Source organism: Etheostoma cragini, chromosome 12 (assembly GCF_013103735.1).
Source record: "Etheostoma cragini isolate CJK2018 chromosome 12, CSU_Ecrag_1.0, whole genome shotgun sequence".
Classification (NCBI taxonomy): domain Eukaryota; kingdom Metazoa; phylum Chordata; class Actinopteri; order Perciformes; family Percidae; genus Etheostoma; species Etheostoma cragini.
This window is the reverse complement of record NC_048418.1, coordinates 18710315-18730815: the sequence shown is the minus strand read 5'-3', so window position 1 is coordinate 18730815 and position 20501 is coordinate 18710315. Positions and strand designations below refer to the sequence as shown.

Below are 20501 nucleotides of genomic sequence, written 5' to 3'. Positions count from 1 at the left end.
CGTAAGCCAGACTAAAAAAAAACTGTTTCCCATAATGCTAATGGAATCTTTTGTTAGACCCTTTCTAGCTTTCTCATACCCAATCTAAAGGTTACTTTAATTAAATCATCAGGGTTATTTTTATATTTTTAATCATTATTATGTATTGGTTGCTGCAACAAGGCTCCACCCCACTGCCCAAATTTATATTTCCTGTTTATATTATTTGACACATTAAACCTAGTTTTAGTCTTTAGATATGTCTCTGAAAACAATAGGGCAAATTCACAGGTTCCATGTCCATTGGTCTTCTTAAAACTAGCCACCAGGCTGGTATGGATGGACTCTACCTTTGGATAAAACAATGAAAGGAATGGCACGGGTTCATTTTCAGCCAGTTTTTGAAAAACTTGGTTCCATCCATTCGAAAATGTTCTGTATTCACTCTCCACCTGGAAACCCAAACATTGAGCTGACCGGTGCAAGAGACAACACACACACACATATTTCTGGCGCACGCATGTTTTCTATCACATATCATATACCGGTAGTTTATCTCTATGTTCATGTATATCCTTGCACCATACAGTAGATGAATATGTATACATGTGCGGCATTCGGACATGTGAGTGTGTGCAATTACAGTCTCTGGCACAACACAGGAGCATTGGTGAACCCTGCTCTCAGATGTTTCTTTATGTGTGAGTCAGTACGTGCAGGTGTTCCAGGCCCATCCCTGTATCTTCTGCCCTTTACAGTTGGTGTGTCCCATGTCTGCCTTTTCATCTGCGCGCTGCCTCCTCCTAGAGAGCCTGCTCGGTACTGGAGGCAGAGATATCAAGGAGTCTCCAGGCTGCGTTAGGGTTCAGCTCCTCCTGGTCCCGACACAACGCCCAAACATACATCATCTTCATCACCTTCTCCTGTTAAGGGAGGAGAAGAGCAGACGGTCAGTCCCGAAGAGACAGTAAGGAGAGGGAATGGGACATGTGTTATTGAGTGCTCATCTAATTTCAGTGATGAGTTTACTGACCGGATCTCCTTCCACAATTTCTCCTTTGGGGCTGCGGATCACCATGACAACCTGAGCCTGGAAGGTGATGATCAGCACTGGGCCCTGGTCCATCATCTTACCCATCGCAAGCTACAACACAGCGAGAGACAATCAACAAACAATGAAATGAGAAGAACACACCTAACAGGGGTAATTCCTCTACACTTTATGGCATGTAAACAATATATAATGTCCGCTTTGGTGCATGTATGTGAAGGGAATGTTAGTTGAGAGGGAAAAACTCAATACAGAGAAGAAAAAGTAATTACAGATATCACTTTAGACATCAGTGGACACAGTAAAGTGTGACGCAGTGTGTGTGACTGCTGGTGTACAAGTGTGAAAGCACTTACATCTATGTTGTCAATGTCAAGGATTTTGGACTGGAAGAGCAGCCCCAGCCCTCTGGCCTGCTGGATGGGGTGAGCCAGCTGACTGTACGTCTGTGGACAGATGACGATGATGACAAAAATGAAGCATCACACAAACTTGTATGCCACCTAAAGTGGACGGAACAGTAGCTCCCTGTTTGTGAGGATTTCCATTTTGTGATAACGTCATTGAGCCTGTTTGCACATACATCAAAACATTGCCAAAGAGACGTGGAACGTAGCTGAAATACTGTACATACTGTATATTACAAGATATATAAAACTTATATGAATGAACACTATAACGAGTTAACGCAAATTTCCTTTTAATGCCACAAATATTTTTGACGGTGATTTGAACCTCGGACCGCTCCGTAGCTTGGGAAATCAGGAAACAATGCAGCAGTAACATTGACACAAACCAAGCTCCTAAAGCAGAAATGGATGGAGAAAAGGATCTTATGAATGGGAAGTTAATTAAAAATGCCCTTCCAGATGCTTCCCTCCACAGCACTAAACTTATTTGCATGTACTGATGATGTAATCTGAGTCTGAGTATGTTCAGTCTCAAGCATCCAGCTGATGCAGAGAATCCCCCTTGCCAAAGGCAGGCAATGCCTACAATTACATTTTTACATTCAGCTGACCAATGTACTTGTCAGTGTGTCTGTTGCTGTAATGCACAAAGTCCATTGTGTTGTGTTGATCTGCTTAAAAAAATGGGATGTTCAGTAGGCCTGCCCGATTTAGAGGAAAATATGAATCACGATTTTTTAGCTTTGAATTGATATCACAGTTCTCTGCTGTGATTTGTGAAGTGTAATGTTTATTGCACACATGAACCATGGCAAAACAAATTGGCGGTACCAAACATAGATGTGATTTGGCCTTAATAGCACATTGGTCATCACCACAAGCCTGTAGACATAGAGGCTTCAATGAAGAGAGGGGAGAGCATTAAAACCTATTTTATTCAGCCTGTGTTTAAAATTAACAGAAGAAAGTAGTAGTGTTTGTGATGGAGTTGCCTTGTAAAATTAAATAATTAACAGGGTGAATGGAGATCATTATTTTATTAATTATTAATCGTGCAGGCCTAATGTTTAATCAACTTTTACAAGTATAAAGTGGGACAAGGTCACTGGCAGCCGTAATCCTATAAGCACCGTGCATACACTTTTTCATATCTTTTTTTTTTTTTTTTTCATTTAATCATTAAATAAAAAGGTGACAACGGCAAATCCTGTCTCTATTTTACTGAATAATGCGCTTAAGATGCATTTTTTGGGTTATCCATTCCCTTAACTTAACCCTTATTCACTCGAACCGTGCAGGGTTGTCAAATTCATTTTAGTTTATGGGTCACATACCCCCAATTTGATCTAAAATGGGTCAGACCAGTAAATCCCTCCAGAAACAACAAGAACTTTATCTGCCACAGAGTTTCTTGTCAGCTTGATGTATGACAGGGTTCTAAGGCCATTGTGTGAAGACATTTTTTTTTTACGGACTTGGGAGAGATGGTTAATATTTCGAGAAAAAACTCAACATTTCTAAGATTAAAGTTGCATATTTACAGAAAAAGAACTCAGATATTAACCGAGATTAAAGTGGTAAATCTGGAATTAATTTGATGGTTATGATGGTGTTGTATCATTACTTAACAGTAAAGGTAGCCTACGAGCGGGCGGACAACTCTTGTGTGTATTATAAAATAGAATGGTGTTAGTATTACCAAGTCGTGTTACAGTCAGGTCCGCGTGCCTATCTGTGGTTCCTGATAGACTTGAGTTTGCCATATTATACTTTCAGTGTATTTCTGAGGACTATACTAGACATTATTTGTTTTGGATAATTTTAATAATAATCAAAATTTGCATAAATCAAGCATATTTGCCAGCTCCCATGTCGATAAGGACATAAAAAAATTGAAAAATGTCAGTTTTAAAGTACATTTAGAACAGGTAAAAAAAAGTGTGATTAATCGTGAGTTAAAAATGGACAATCATGCAATTTATCGTGATTTGAATTGAACAGCACTAATAACAATACAAAGAGATGCTGCTGGGCCTGATATCGGACTCAAATGCAAAACCCATTTCACCTTCTACGCTGGATTTATTCAAAGTATAATTAAATACAAAATGTAGAGGTAACAGATAACTTACAGCTTCATAGCACCAGTCCTTTAATACATCCAGCTCTCCACGGATCATGGCCTGCAGAAAGGACAGCAACACTGTGTCAATGGTTATTGTTTACAACGTCAGAGAGGATTCCACAGAACACAACCAAACTTATTCTGTTAAATTCTACCTATTTCCATTGTCTTAGCAATTTCATTCCATTACAGCACATTAGTTTGAAGGTTTCCCAACATCAGCAAACACATATGGCTTTCGCTGCTCAGCTTGCTTAGAACTTGCTTTAAAATCTGACAGCTCCAGCTTGACTTTGTCAATTCTAACACAAATTATTCTACCTAATCTGATCTGCGCTGGAGTGAAATGTCACGTTTATTGAAGCAAGACCTTCATCTTTAGTTGGAAGTTTTTTCTTAGCTTCCTTAGTAGAAAAATAAAAACGTTAGCAGTTGGAGTCGAGGACAAACAGAGAGAGTAGAAAAGTCTGTTTACCTCCAGTATGTTAGGGATGATGTCTTTCTCACACTGTTTGAGGAAAGAGTCTTTGTCAAAGGTGGGGTCTGCCTTCACGATCTCTGTCAACACCTCTGACATTTCCGTTTTTGAAAAAAGACCACCTGAAAAACAAACAGATCAGTTGCTACTATAGCTGCAAAGATTAACAAATATAGGTTTCTAATCCTACGTCTTTGAAATACCCACATATATCTACAAAACCTGGCCACGACATAGGGCACATCACCACATGACTCCGCGGCTGTAACAACATGTAATCTTCTCTACATTGGACAAAGTTGATTAAAACTGGCAGTTTTTTTTCAGAAATGAAAAGCTATGATGTTACAAATGGTCACACATGTTAACTTCTGCTTATTTATTTGAAACTACCTGTTCAAATGGACAACGTATTTTCACACATTGTTTCATAATGACATGATATATCAGGTTTTATTCTGTTTTGGGAACAGATTGCTTATAATATTGTGTGTGGATCAGTTTAGAGAAAGAGATTACAGGAAAACAATGACAAGAAACTGCTAAATTCAAACTAACTGTAGTGGAGCATTACCTAGGAAGCCGGTGACTCGGTCAGTCACAGCTCTGGATGCTCGGACCAGGGCGTTGTCACTTTCATCATATTTCATCTTCATCTCAAAGAATCCTGTAGGAAGCAAAAAGGAAATACTGAGGTGTTTTGCTTTTCTTGTTCTTATGTTAAACAGCTATTTCCTATAAATTTGTTTCTGTATTTATGCATTTATTTATTTAACCAACCACCAACTCACTTGGCATTGAATCCTTTTGTGATTCTAGTGATTTTGATTCTGAACTTGTTTGAACAAAAACAAATATACATAATATTTACAAGTGTTTTTTTTCAGTGCTAATGGTGGAGGCCAGCTGCACCTGTGAGGGCTCTACGGTCTACACCTGATGCCCTGACTGACTTCCTTTATAATGCGGTACTGTAATGAATCTGGTGCCACCTGCTGCCTTTAAAGGAAATTACAGGTGATTTATTACACAACATTAATTCCAAAGTATTTCCTTACTGTTAAAAACAATGTTATTGTCCTTGAACTCCTTCCACTGCTGGTACCACTTAGAGTCCTTGTGGAGGACAACACCCGTATCCTCTCTGCATCACAAAATACAAAAAAAGTCAAATACAATATTAGACATGTTTACAATTTGTTTCCCAGCTACCAGTCCACACTCCGTACTTCTGTCTGGATGGGGACTTGAACCTGCGACCCTCCTGCTCCTAACCCAACTCCCTACGGAATGAGCTACTGCCACCCCCAAATAAATTGAATTAAAGGTTTATTAAGTGATGTTGTTCCAATACACGTTTTGTCAAATTCAGCAAATATCTCCTCACGGTCACCTGGCTCTCCATTTTCTGTCTGCGGTGAAAAAGAAATTTGTGTGTTAATACACTGCCCCGGCTGTGTAAATGGAAAACACACAGAACGGAATGCACGAGCAACAAAAAGCTATTAAAGCCAATCAGCAACAGGTGCCCACAGTTGATGCTAAGTGGGTGGAGGCAGGCCAATAGTTATCTGTCTGCGAATTTGGGGGGGGGGGGGGGGGGGGGGGGAGCGGAGCTATAAAAGGAGGGGTTGTATTTTTTTGGCAGTTGAGTTCAAATATCAACAATCTTTGCGCAGCATCGGTTATTGCACCTTTAATAGGGAGTGTAGACATAGTATAGTGTATACATTGTGCAGGTGAAGATATATTCTTACAGCAGAGGGGGTGAGAAGGTGGTCAGCTACTCACTCATTGGCCTCGAACACTCTGGAGTCGCTGTCGGCTCCTTTGGAGGAGAAATCACTTCTCTTCCTTAGCTGAGAAGGAGCTCTGTAAGCGCCGGCATCGCCGACGTCTATCTCTTTCTTCATGGTCTCCACACCCTGTTGATCACACACAGTTGTATTATAACTGGGGTAGAACACTACATGTGTATTAGAACACAACAGATATAAAAATCATTTATAATGACGAATACATTATTTTTATAAATGAATATTACAAAAAGTCATTTTAAAAATAAAAACGGACTGTCAACTATGTTATGAGTGTTGGAGTTACATAGTTTGTCCATCAGAGGGTGCTCTACAACGTCCCTGTTGTCAACACTGATTTTTTTTTTCTTATCTTGAGTTTTTATTTTTATACATTTTATTTATCAGAACTTTAATATATTTTGATGTTCCTCTGTTTTGTTGTGACAATAAAACAAATTATTATCATTATTTTAGTGAGAACTTAAATAACTACAAATAACTAATGTTAGGGAAATAATTTTATGCTTTGTCACGCAGTTCTGGATAACTGTATTTTTTAAATAGTTATTGGTCGATGTATGGTATTTTTAAATAACGTATCGGTATTGGCCTTAAAAATCCTTTATCGTTTGGGCTCTAGTGTATATACAGAACCATTTAGTACAGGACTATCAGGTCAGTACACCATAAGCTAAGTAAGAATGTTTTGATAAAATGGTAAATGATCTTCATTTATACAGCGCTTTTCTACCTTATCGGCCAAAGCACTTTACCTCTCATTGACACACACATTCATACACCGACAGTGGCAGCGCTGCCATGTGAGGCGCTTGCCTGCCTTCAGGAGCATCTTGGGGTTGAGTGTCTTGCCCAAGGACAGGACGAGCTGGTGATCGAACTGTCAACCTTGTGGTTAAAAGTCACCCCGCTCTACCTCCTAAGCCAGCTACCAACTACAGTGGTAGTGTGACAACTGTTTGACCATGCTAATCAGGCGACTCTAGCTGGCAAGCCAGAACGACAAGGACCCCCCCCATGCCGACTGTGGTTTCTCAGTATATTCTCGAAACAACCTGTTGACTCATTTGTTACAGCATCAGCCAAATATTGTCAGAACTAACTGGAGTTAAAAGTAGAGAACACATAAGCAATCCTGTTTCCTTCTCATGAGCACTGACTCACTGACCTGGGCAAATGTTTGTGTGACTTCATTTCTACACCAAGCATAATGGCCCGTGAACCTCTGCTTAGTGTTAACTAAGAGATGCTGTCATGTTGAGCTTAAAGGCTTGGAAATGTATGAATATAACGTTTTCTTTTCTGACCTGTGAGATGGCCCTGAATGCGCCGGTTCTGCCCAGTTTCTCTCCTCCTTTGGAGACGGTCTCAGCAGAGTGCATGGCTGTCTTGGCAGCCTCCTCCACACTTTCCTTGATCTTCTTCCCGATGTCAGTCCGACTCACCTCGTCAAGACCCTATGGTCATTATGCCAATACATGCACACACACACAAGATAGATGCAATTAGTGAGACAACATGGTTAAATATACAGTGTAAGAACTTTAAAGGAACTTTTTTTCCAAAATCAAGGCTGGTGATTTTTGTACCCCCCCGGTGTAGCAGTATGGCTGGTTTATTGGTAACCGAGACAAAGTGCTGCTGATACCGTACCTCCTTGACGGTTTCTGACAGGGAGCCAAATGTCTTCTTAAACACCTCTGAAGTCTTCACTGTCTCAGACTCTATAGATTTCTATGGAAGGAAAGAAAACTAATGTGTGCATGTTACAAAAAACAACATAATGTTAAGCAAATCCTGGTTGGTGCAGAGAAATCACATTAATGCAAAGCAAATCAATCATTATTCAAAGAGATATTGTCTAATATAAAAAATCCCCAAGGTTACAAACCAAACCATGTTCTTACATATTTCCTGCGAGCTTGTTGCAGAGCATCGGACTCCTCAAGCCTCTTGGCCTCTTCTCTGAACTTCTTTATGTTCTCTTTCATCTCCTGATTCTTACTGAATTCCTGACGCAGATTATCCACAAACTCTCCCAGGAAACCTTTACGTCCTGAAGCATATCGCACCTATTGAGTTGAACAGGACTTTAGTTGAACAGACAGACATTTAGACAACAGAGTGATCAGATTATTCACATTTTTCTACTGGGAAGTCTGTTTTTTTCTGTCTGTTGCATTGAAAGAAGGAACAAAAACAGAATCCATGTGCTATTTCTAGCTGGGTATTGCCAAGGATTTCCCAAAAGGTTCCGATTTGATTACATGTCCGATTTAATGTCATTAAAACTTCAGTTACAATACCAATACGAGATTTTCAGATAACGTATGCCCAAAAAGGGGGTCATTTCGTATCTATGGTGAAACGCATACTTGATTTGGGGATTTTATTAATTCATATCAGATCACTCAACCCGAGACCAATTTTAATTGGAGAATCACTTATTTACACCTAGCGCTACTATTTAGTAGGGTAGATATCCAGACCTAAATTAAGCACTGAGTAATGAAAGTCGCTAATCTTGATGGGGCAGCACCAAGCGTGCGTTTAAAAATCTCCCTGCACGCAAATGGATAACACTACGACCAATCACAACAACACACGGGGTGACGTATCCAGAGCACCATACGCTAAGCTACCAGTAGAGCTAACTGGTAGATTAAACTGTTGTCATCTGTTTAACTGGCCTCTGGCCCGCCTACATCAGACACACCGATGTGATTGGTGCAGCTCAGCTACAAGGGCATAGTTAATGAGCAGCATTACTTGATGCCAGAGTAACTTGCTGAGCAAATTTTAATTGTGCTCTTGCAAGAACTCTGGATTTCCAGGGTGGTTATTTAGTATGGAAGAAGGCAACTTTAAAAAACAATTTAGTGAAAAATACAAATTTTTAACTTAAATTCATTCTTCTAAAGTTACACAAACAACTGATAAATGGCAGCTGTCAGCGTGTACCTGCACATTTGCCGCGGAGCTCCGATGTAGCGTGTAGACATCTCCTCTCCACGCTGAAGAGACCAGAGGCCGGGAGCAGAGGGCCAAGGCTCGCCTGCCAACCAGCTGCAAATGGAGAGAAAAATACTATAATTTTTTGTCATTGTAAAACAGTGTCACAAGGGAATTTAAGAGCTGCTCCTTTCAGTGCCTAGAAGCATAAATTCACACGCCAAACCCTACCCTCACATACACATAATGGGACTTCTAGTGCATAGTACTGGAAAAGCCTAAATGCAGTGGAAAACAGGCAAGACAATCATTCAGCATGCTGAAATCCTATTTCTGCAATTGAATGTTTAGAGTTGTGTTGGCGGTGGAGATAAAGCTGTGTCTGATCCTGGATGTACACGTTCTGACAGACCTATGGTCCTGAAGGGAGTAACTGAAAGTGTTTGTGCCCTGGATCGGAGGAGTCCTTGATAATGTTTTTTGTTCTGCTGAAGTAGCGGGATGGAGCCACTGTTGGTAACAAACATTGACTCTGCCATGGCACTGCAGTGGGTGGAGAATGAGTGGCAGGTGGTTAATGGGAAACTAAGGAGCCATGCCCTCAATGTAATAAGCAAGGACTTAAAATAAGAAAATGCCAGGAAATTAAAAAAGGTTAGTACGGTTTGGGGCACACTAAGGGGTTTTCCTCTTGTAATCTCAATCCAAGAAGCAATTCTACAGAAGGCCAGCTCAACCTTTTTTTACATGTCCCAGGGAACAACATGATGCTTGGTTATTTCATACAGTACAACTAGTTATGCTTGTCAGTCAACATTCAGATTTTCCTTTAATGTGTCACCCGTCTGTATCTGCATGGGGTGCTACAGTTAAGATCAAAAACACATGATAAGAACATCAATATAAAATACAAATAGAGGGGGTTAATTAAACTCATAATTTCTGCTAAAAATACATGTTTTTAGTCCTAATAGCTGTCAAATTAAAGTATGTGATGATAAAACACATTTGCACTGGCAAGATAGCTGAAATGCTTTGTCAGGTGACAGAACCCAGTAGGACTTAAACGGATTATACCATTGTTATTAATCTTGTTGAGGCTTCATTACCTGTTGGCTATGGGAGAGTCTAAACGGCTTACTATTTATAATTAATAATAAATAGCACCTTAAAAATAACAAATAAAAAAGTGCAAATAAAAGGGTAAAAGCAAGAGAAAAATAATAAAAAAATAAAAATAAAAAGCAGTCAAAACATTGTTAAAAGGGACGGTATCACATTAAGCAAGTCTATAAAAAAGGGTCTCAAGCATAGACTGTATGTTGTTATTATATTAATAATGTACAGTCTATGGCCTAAAGATGTTATTAAGAGTTCACAGATTCTGCGAGCCTTATCAACCCCTGTGTTTAACTAAATACAACCAGTTTTGAGCCAATATACTCAGACATCTTGTCAGCAACCAAACTAAAACAGAACATTATTTGAGGCGTTGCTAGGTAAACAAGAACATTAAGAAATCTGCCGGTCAGTCTGATGCAACAAGGCCTTCTCTCTAGGACATCTCGAGCCCCCCCCACCCAACATAACTGGACGTGAAAAGACTAACAACAAATCGTTTATGTCTACTCTCGTCACCAAAGTATCTACTGGAGACTTCAGAGCTGTAAGAAAGGACATGAATGGTTGTCTAACCTCGTAGCACCGACACACGGAGGCCGCCATCTTGATCTTGAAATGCGCGTAGCTGCACGTGGGTCTCCGCTGCAGCAGCTGACCTTCAGCTAAACCAATAGGAGCAGAGCTGGTGGGCTGGGGGCGGAGCAAACTGTCAGCACTCCATAAAACCGGAAAATCCACCCTAAAAAGAATAGAAAAAAACATTGTGCTTTTATAATGACACAATTAAACCATTTATTAACCATTATACACAAACCCAACTGTCTACCTAAACAAAATACCACAGATTTTCCCATTCTTTATATTACTGTTCTCATTCTGTAGACCTATATATTTTGCCCTTCCTTCAGTAGCTTACCTTTAGGCCTGTTCTGTGCTATGACAATAAAGTTGAATCTAAGATAATATGATAACATAATTTAGTCTACGATATTACATCTAAATGGGTTTAATTTGAGCTCACTATATAAATCACAATTGGTGCCTTTGTGTCCATGGAGTTGCTCACTGTACAGGTCTTATTCTCTTCTTACAAAACAAAGTAGACCTCATCAGGATATGCTGTCGCTACAGGGAGTACAATGAAAAAATTTACAATGTTATTGTATTTTTTTAGATTGTATTTTCCCCTTAATTTAAAAAAAAGATACTGTTTATAATTTTGATTAGAAAAAACTTGTCTGCAGCTGTCAGTGAGGAAGTCTAGCTTATCTAACTTAATATACAGTATATGGAGTCTGTATATTTGCAAATGGTCTGGCTCTCTTCCAAAATTCAAGTACTGTACTTGGTTTAAGCATGATCGTGGCTACATAGATAAGTACAGTACCTCTTCAAAAATGTAAGTGGGCTACACTTTGCTCGGCCGTGGTTTGGTAGCTTTGCATTTCCCGCTTCTCTGATTTCCTGGTTCTCCTTCTCTATAAACAACATGAAATCAAGGAGAGGGTTAACCTTTTCTGCTACATATTTCCCACCCTGGTCAGAAAGCACAAGCGAGCCACTTTGTTCCTCTCACTATGACTCTAGAGTCACTACTCAGTCCAAGACTATCACCCCCCCCCCCCCACACACACACACACACACACACACACACATATACACACAACACACAAGTGTAAACTTCAGACCACTTTAGGCTATGGCAAAAGCTCTGCGTAGAGCCTCCATCCAACTATAAATCAAGCTTAAAGGGTGATTCATGGTCTCCTATCTTATGTATTGTAAACTATTGTGTGTGTGTCTCCAGTCTGTTTCAATCTACTTTAAATACTGGCACATTTGGATGTAACCAAACTTATTGTGTTTTTACATGTGTGTGTATAGGCCTATACATATATCTTCTTTTTTTGTATTATACTTTCCATATGGGGGTCAGTTGGAGTAGTCAGGTGTGTGTGTGTGTGTGTGTGTGTGTGTGTGTGTGTGTGTGTATTTAGTGTTTTGTATTTGCTGTTTAATTGTTTGAAGGACCCCCTCAAAAATGAGATGATTCATGTCAAGGGATTATCCTCCTAACAAAATACCTAAAAAGTAAACGGTGTCTCCAGCTGGATGTGATGGTGGGCCTGTCTGCTGGCATGCGAGCAAAGCCCCCCCCCCCTGAGGAAGGTATGTGAAGCGCAGGGACTCCTCCCCTCCCGCTGCAGAGTTGCTCCCTTTCTGCGGCCAGCTCGCCTTGACAGCCAACACTGGCGCAGAGTCTCAGCGCAAACCTTCACCATAGATTTCTCTGCCATATAACGACCATTCATATTCACACTTTTCACACATCCTCTTCCGGAGACAAGCGTTGGAGCGGCCTCGTCTAGAATGGGGAACCGAGATGACGAATACGATTTCTTGTTCAAAGGTAAAATGAATAAATAAATAAATAAAACCGTGACTGCATTCCCTTTAGGCTCAAACCGACAGAGCTTAAGAGATGCTTTTACATGTCCTATTGTGTCATTTTAACAGACTGTAGACGGACTAATGTTTGTCTCTGAGGCTGCCCGGATGATAATGGGTTGGTGTTATTACAACATAACGCTGTCATTGTACCATCAGCGTCTGCAGCTGTATTTATAGGTAGCCTACGGGATGCAACACCCTATCCGTGCTCAGCCTTTCTATTAAACTTTCATCAACTCGTATAGAGCAGGATTGGCCGTTTGACTGAACACTCTCCTGCTTTAATAAATGCTGTTTGGTGTTTTTATGCCTTATGAGGCATGTGATAGCCTCTACTTCTCTTGATCGATAGATCCGTCCTCCGATCAGGAGTGTTACTCAGCCTGCATGCTCTTATTCAATGACAATGCTGCAACTCCTAACTTTGTGTATCAGTGTTGTTATGACCATCAATAGGTCTGATCAGTGACATCAGACTGGAGCGGTACCAGACCCAGGTCCGTGTTTATAGATAGAGACACTTCCAGAATGACTTCCTTTGATCGTGATATCAGCTCCTGTGGCACATTAACATCCTGGGCCTGTGTCAGCCAAAGGGCCATTTAGATGTAACAAAGTATCCTCTGTGGGATGAATAGGGCATCTGCCGGAGGCTCTCTCTCTCTCTCTCTCTCTCTCTCTCTCTCTCTCTCTCTCTCTCTCTGTCTCTCTCTGTCTCTCTTTCTCTCAGTCTTTCTCTGTCTCTGTCTCTGTCTCCGTCTCCCTGTCTCTCCCCTGTCTGTCCCTCTGTTTATGTGGACCCGGCCAAAACAGGAAGGGCCAAGCGGTCTAAACCTGTCGATTCAGGCTTTGATGAAGCCTGTTATCAGCTTCCTGCAGCCCGGATTAGCGCAATGTCGACAGGGACAAAGTTCGGCTCTATTTCCTTTCCTTGTCGAGCTATGAGAGAGAGAAAACAAAAGGCTCCACCTCTGGAGCCCAGCTCAGCCCTGGTCCATACATGCCTGATCAATCCCTCTCCTCTGTCAACAGAAGGAAGGTCTGTTAATAATCAATCCATGCCGTCACTTTATGGATGCTCAACAGTAGGCTGCAGGAGTATTCAGACCCACAGTTGGATCTCTACAGTCCTTTCTGATGTTTTCAATATAAAAGTCCTAGTGATGATGACATTCCATTTTATTTTATTTTTTGTAGATGGCTTATGAATCTTGGAGCTATAAAGAAGATTTTGAATGAGGATTCTTAAAGAAAATTGACATTATAACTTAAAGCCTCCCTACCTGGTCTCAGAAGAAGAAGCAATACGAGGCCACGCTCTTATTTTGATAGGTCAGGCGTATGGAGTATATATTAAAAATCCATGGATGAACAGCAAAACCCTCATTCATTCAGCACCTCTTTATGAAGTGGATAATCCTTTAGGTACCCAATTGATGGCATGGATGAAATGACCGTACATCTTCATGGACTTGGGTGGTTGGTCTCTAGCGGACACGTTTCTTCAGCTGCTCTGATCCTGTAGCTCTGCCTCCATGCCAGTGCCATATTCTCAAGCACTATTGGGTTGTAACACTAATGTTCTGTATTCACTCAAGTCTTGTGTTTTGTAATTTGTTACACTCCTACTTTACAGTAGAAATCTGTTTTTCACATCCCATAAACGGGGATGTAGCACCCTCCCCACAAACGCAGCTATTCTATTTCTATTCTAGCACTTTTTTTAACCATTTCAACCCCCAGTCTGACACCCCTACCAATAAATCACTCACCCACAAACACAAACACAAGCCCCTAGGTTCTGTTAAACCAGCGGTAAGAGGCATTGCTTAATGCAATGTCAACATTTCATGGATTTATATGGCCCCTACCTCCTCCATCACACATACAGGATCCTAACACACGTCTCATCCTCCTCCTCTTTCCCTCCCCAGTTGTGTTGATTGGGGACTCGGGCGTAGGGAAGAGCAACCTTCTCTCTCGCTTCACACGGAATGAGTTCAACCTAGAGAGCAAGAGCACCATCGGGGTGGAGTTCGCCACGCGCAGCATTCAGGTGGACGGCAAGACGATAAAGGCTCAGATCTGGGACACAGCGGGCCAGGAGCGCTACAGAGCCATCACCTCGGCGTGAGTCCATGTCTGAGAGCTGCACATAGTCCTGCCCCGGCGTGGCAAAATACTTTATCCTTCAGACTAGATCCCATAAAATGAGGCCCATTTTTTTGGATATGTTCTATAGCATTTAGTTAAAGAGGTAGACAGCACTTTTTAACAATGATTATAGCAAGGGTACCACTAAGCAAGACTCAAGCTAGTGGGCTTAATCTTCTTGAACTAGACACAGAACTTCAGCTAGCCCTCTCAATGCCCTCTATACATTAAGTGCATCTCATAAATGTTCAACACAGGGTGGCTGTGGCTCAGTGGTAGAGTGGTTGCCTGCCAATTGGAAGGTTGATGGTTCGATCCCCGCCCCTGCGGTCATTGTCGAAGTGTCCTTGGGCAAGGCACTGAACCCCAAGTTGCCCCCGGTGCTGCGCATCGGCGTGTGAATGTGTGTGAATGTTTATCTGATGAGCAGGTGGCACCTTGTACGGCAGCCCCGGCCACAGTGTTTGAATGTGTGTGAATGGTGAATGTTTCCTGTAGATGTAAAAGCGCTTTGAGCAGTTGTTAAGACTGGAAAAGCGCTATATAAATACAGCACATTTAACATGTGGCACTTTTTAGCAAAACAAAGTATATGCGTATATAAATATAAATGCGGCTCCCTCCACATTGAAGCCATTTGATTCAGTTTATCACACTGCCCTTAGATCTGCTGAATAAATACAAGTAGCCTAATATAAATACAAATCAAAAGGATCAAAGAGCAGAGTTTCACTTTAACCTTAATATCTCACATAGAAGTGACATTTAAGACCCTTTTTATGGACCTGCAGATATTTCCGGTCATCACCACTGAAATGTGTGGTTACCGTGTTGTCCTGGGTCCTGTTACAGATACTACAGGGGAGCGGTGGGGGCGCTCCTAGTGTATGACATCGCCAAACACCTGACCTACGAGAATGTGGAGCGCTGGCTGAAGGAGCTGAGAGACCACGCCGACAACAACATCGTCATCATGCTGGTTGGCAACAAGAGCGACCTGCGCCACCTCAGGGCCGTGCCAACAGATGAGGCCCGGGCCTTCGCAGGTACTGGAACGTCCAAAAAGACACAGGAAAGGCAGAATATTGGAATGTGATTGTAATGGAGTGTGAAAGGGATTTCCATAGAATGTGCCTTTTTAGAAAAAAAAAGTTCTAGACCTTTTGTAAATTGTGGTTTATGGTTTTTAAGTTTTAGAGTTTTTTTTTAACATTTAATACAGTGTTTTTCCTGGATTTGTGAAAATGTAGATGTACGTTTTTGGTAAAATAAATGCTATTTTACATCATTTTGGACCATTATTACTACTACCATATCTGTGTCTAAAACCAAATAAATCTGGGGTAAGATAATACATAAATAAATCAATAATAAACATAAAAAGCTTTAATACAAAAGGCCTCAGTTTAAATCTAGTGATAGACAAGACTTCAGTTTCTCTCTGTTTGAACAGATCTTACTATCACTATGAGGTAGAGTGATGGTAAATCATCTGATGTCAGTCAGCGATGTTGGTTCTTAAAAAGCGTACTTTTCAGAAACAGATCATTTTTCTGCCACTTGCTCTAGAAGTCCACTGGGGACCGACTATAATCGTTAGATCTGAGGAAAGTCATTTTGTTTAGTTAGTTTTGATGCTTCACATAAATTCAGCTTAGGTGGTGCCGAAAACAACTTGGGTTTACACCTAAGCTTTATAACTGTTGGGAAAACCATGTAATACATTCAATCGGATCTTTGTATTACCTTTCTTCTTTAGGATAGAGAACATTGTAGAACCTTTGTTTGAAAGCGTCAAGAATAGAATATGTGTATTCAGATGTCCCAATCCTTGGTTCTCCTCTTGCCAATTCTGATTTGAACTTATTTCACTGCAAGCTTCTGCTGCTGTTTTCTTTCTTTCCCCTCAGAGAAAAACAATCTGTCATTCATAGAAACGTCAGCCTTGGACTCAACAAACGTTGAAGAAGCCTTCAAGAATATCCTTACAGGTATGTCTGTGATGTCACAGCTACACTGTTAACATTGGACTTGAATGATAAGAAATGCAAATGCTTTTTAAAGGTCAACTTAACTTCTCATACGCCAATCATTCCCAAACCTTTTTCTGATAACACACCAGTACTGTGTAAGCTGAAACTATGTTGCTTAAAGTGCCCATATTTAGAAAAAGAACACTTTTTCTGGGATTTGCAGTGTATGTCTCTGGTGCTTCCATACACAAACTTGGATAAAAAACCTCTCCACTCTGTTTTGAGTGAGATACGGTTTCTGAATATCCTGTAGCTAAAACAGAGACCTAAACACACAGGGGGAAAACAGTATCTGCAGTAATGTTTAGTAAACTAAACTAAAATATGGTGTGTTTTTTTAAATGAAACCATGCCAACCTCTTCTGGTACAACCTCAAAATACAATTGTGAACCTGCAAATGAGCATAATATGGGTGCTTTAAGATTGTACCTCACAAGCTTTAAGACAAGTCTGTTCAAAAAGTAGCTGCTGAGGCTAGCAGACCTCTAGCTCGCCCAGTAAGAGTGTAGGCCGAGTCCTCTGCATCAGTCCGACCGGCGGCCCTTTGCTGTGTGTCACGCCCCGTCTCTCTCCAACCTTTCCTGTCTATCCACTGTCACTTTCAAATAAAGGGAAAAGCCCCCAAAAATTATCTTAATAAAAAAAATTAGATGCTGAGAGAAATTATTTGCAACTGCAATAAAGATTCTAGTAACTAAACTCTTGACCTTAAAGGAGAGTTCCGGTCATTTCCAACACACAGCTCTGTTGTTTGTACATTTGGAGTGATATCAGTAGAGAAAAGAATGAAACCAATCGTGGCTGCCTACACCGTGTTATCCTCCTGCTAGCATTAGCACCCAACAGGCCTAAAAAGGGCAAGTTTTAGACGTGTTTTTAGCCCCTTAACAAGTTCAAAATGTAATTAAAAGTACCCACCCATGTGCAGTGATTCCTTCCGAGTGAACACAGTGAATGTGACTGCAGTAGATGTGAAAGAAATGCGTGAAAGTTAACTCTAGCAGGATTATAACACGGTGTAGGCAGCACCGTCTGTTTTCATTTTTCTCTCTACTGACAGCACTCCAAATGTACAAAACACAGAGCTACGTGTTGGAATAGACCGGAATGGTCCTTTAACTTGTGTAACTTCCTCTTACTGTGGGAAGTTCTTTTGATCTGTCTTGTGCAAAATTTTTGCTAAAGAATCAACTTGTTAAAATAAATCTCATCTTTGTTTTCACCTTTTCATTGTCAGCAGTGGTGGAATGTAACTAAAAACGTTTAATTACTGTTTATTCAAGTACTGTACTTAAGTACAAATTTGAGGTACTTGTACTTTACTTGAGTCTTTTCATGCCATTTTCTACTTCAGCTCCACTAGAAATATTGTACTTTTTACTCCATTACATAATCCTGAGTGCTTTAGTTACTAGTTTCTTTACAAAGTAAGATTTTTGCCAACAAAACCCATGTGGTTTATAAAATATGTTTTATTATAAATTAAACTACCTAACAATTTACAGGCGTACAAGTCCAGCTGAAATGATTAACATTTAGTTAGTTGATTGACAGTTTGGATCGATTCCAGTTTCTAAAATGTGAGGATTTTTTTGCATTGAGTACTTTTACTTAAAGTGCATTTTCCTGATGATACTTACATACTATTACTTAAGTAACATTATCAATGCCAGACCTTTACTTGTAAGAGTGCAGAGTATTTTTTTACCTGGGGTGCATTCGTACTTTTAGTTAAGTAAAGGATCTGAATACTTCTTCCACCAGTGATTGTCAGTGTGCACCCTAAGCAACAAAAGAATTCAGGGTGAAAATGGATGATCTGGTTTCTATTCCATCTTTTCAAAAAACAGAAATCTACCGCATCGTCTCGCAGAAACAAATTGCTGAGCGGTCTGCCCATGACGAGTCCCCGGGAAACAACGTGGTGGACATCAGTGTGCCACCCACCACGGACGGCCAGAGAGGGAGCAAACTCCAGTGCTGTCAGAACCTGTAACCCGTGGCAAACTTCCCTTCTCACCTGGGTCAATTATTCATTGAAATCCACAGTATTGGCATGTTTCCATCCGCCTGGGGTGCAATGTTGTCTGAATCTGCACTTTTAAGATCAGTGGAGTCAGGTCCGTTATGCCACAAACGATCAATTCCAGAAAAAAGTGTTTGACTTGATTTCAAATGGTAATCTGACCCAGGTACAATCCGCTACATCCCAGTTTGAAAACAGGACTGACGGTATTGCGTACTGTATGTAGCTGCCACAGTTACCCCTGACAGAGCAGCAGAATAGCTTTGTCGAGACCTTGTAAGCCTAGACGTCTCCCTGGTAGACGGGTCCTGCCGCGCGTAGGAGGCCTGGGTTTGAATCCTTCCTGTTTCAGTCATACCAGCAGTCCTGTTTTTGGGCTTTCCTCCTCCTCGTTCAGTCATCATTTCAAAAGTGGTTATGACGCTGCTGATGCTTATTTCATTTTGTGAAAAATATATTCTTTTCGTTTTGGTTTGATTTTTGATAGCTTGTCCGCTCACATACATTATATTAATGCCATGAAATTAAATTTTACAATATTATTGTTGTTGTGTGCTCTCTCTCTCTCTCTCTCTTTTTAGCAATACATACACAAAATGACATACTGTACCTGCACAGGGACCCTGGACCACTTTGTAACGCCAACTGGTTTCTTTCTTTATATTAGGTTGATGCATCAATGCATGGAGTTAGTTTTATCTACTTTTGACACAGATCATTTTATCTCTTCAGGTGCCATCTTATAGGTGTCAGGCCTAGGGGTGGAGGCAGATGCCTACTTTAATTTTGGCCAATTTGACAATCAGAAGGCGGGCTGTTGGACTCAATGACCAATCTGATTGGTGGAGTGCTAACCCGGATTTGACGAGCAGGATGAGCGTGACAAACTTCTTTTAAACTGACCTTTACCAATTATTAAATTAAAACAGATTCAGCGTCTGCATGGCCTTCTTCTCCTTAAAAGGTTTTCAGAAACACGTTTAGGTGAACTATTTTTGTAAAATATGAGACCCCAGACCCATGTGACGCGTTCGTCCAATCAGCTGCCGGTTTTCATTTTTGGGTGACAATGCAGATTGCCTGCTGTTATGGAGTCGTTTTTTTGTCTCGCGCACGCGCATAACGTACGCTGCAGTCAGCGTTGCTTCAGTGTGTTCCAAGGCCCTCTTTTTTTACCAACCCGGGGAGGCTGTCCGTCCAACTTTCTTTTACGCTGACAGTTGGGCGTCAGGTTGGTGTTACAGGGCCTCATTGAAAGCACCTATTTGCACTATTTTTCAAGCATTGTGATAATAAAAAGGCCTACAAATCTGGAAACAGTTTGTAAAAACAGGATAGTTGACAAAAAAAGTAAAGGGGAGACTTGTGGACACACATAGAACCCGTTTTCACTGAGATATCTGGAGGTGAGAGGTCTGGAGGAGGGTCTGGCTGCGTGCTCTGGTTTATTAGCATTTCTTTAAACCAATCACAATAGTCTTGAGCGGTGCTAAGCATCGGAGAAAAGCTGAGGGGCCGCTGCAAAATAGGCTCGGAAGGAACTTGTTTTGGTGGAACATGTACGTTTATAAGTTGTTTTAGTCGTGCAACAGAAAACTCAGATTCGTAAGATAGTCTGGGGACAGTGATCTGTATCCACCAGAGTATAAGATGGCAACTCAAAGGAAGCCCAAGGCAACAGATAGATAGAGGTCAAGTGACCCCTTTGAAGAAAAAAAGCCATTCCAGTTTTTCCCTTGCCCAAAATGTTAACTTAGCAGTGTTATTTACCTGAGCAGGATACCGATACCTAGCTTCACTTAAAAACGAGCCCGCTACAGCCTCTGAGAGACAGTAAAGTCGGCCTAAATTACTCAGGGCATTTGAGCAAACATTCGGGGCTGGAGCCCCAGAAGCCACCCC

The 20501-nt window shown here is 40.9% G+C and overlaps 2 protein-coding genes across 2 annotated transcripts; one reads left to right on the top strand and one right to left on the bottom strand.

Moving 5' to 3' along the window:
- Positions 1–279: 279 nt before the first annotated feature.
- Positions 280–10613, bottom strand: LOC117953638 (mitochondrial import inner membrane translocase subunit TIM44-like). Its single transcript, XM_034886855.1, has 13 exons — positions 10508–10613; positions 8822–8926; positions 7768–7932; positions 7514–7594; positions 7168–7317; positions 5835–5968; positions 5102–5187; positions 4618–4710; positions 4041–4165; positions 3573–3623; positions 1387–1476; positions 1013–1123; positions 280–902 (listed from the first exon to the last, which is right to left on the bottom strand). Exons 1-13 carry the CDS (start codon positions 10535–10537, stop codon positions 783–785), a joined length of 1341 nt encoding a protein of 446 aa, XP_034742746.1. The 5' UTR covers positions 10538–10613; the 3' UTR covers positions 280–782.
- A 1481-nt stretch (positions 10614–12094) lies between these two features.
- LOC117953673 (ras-related protein Rab-11B) lies at positions 12095–19141 on the top strand. The gene is made up of 5 exons (XM_034886933.1): positions 12095–12344; positions 14320–14515; positions 15392–15585; positions 16450–16530; positions 18424–19141. Exons 1-5 carry the CDS (start codon positions 12305–12307, stop codon positions 18567–18569), a joined length of 657 nt encoding a protein of 218 aa, XP_034742824.1. The 5' UTR covers positions 12095–12304; the 3' UTR covers positions 18570–19141.
- Positions 19142–20501: the final 1360 nt, after the last annotated feature.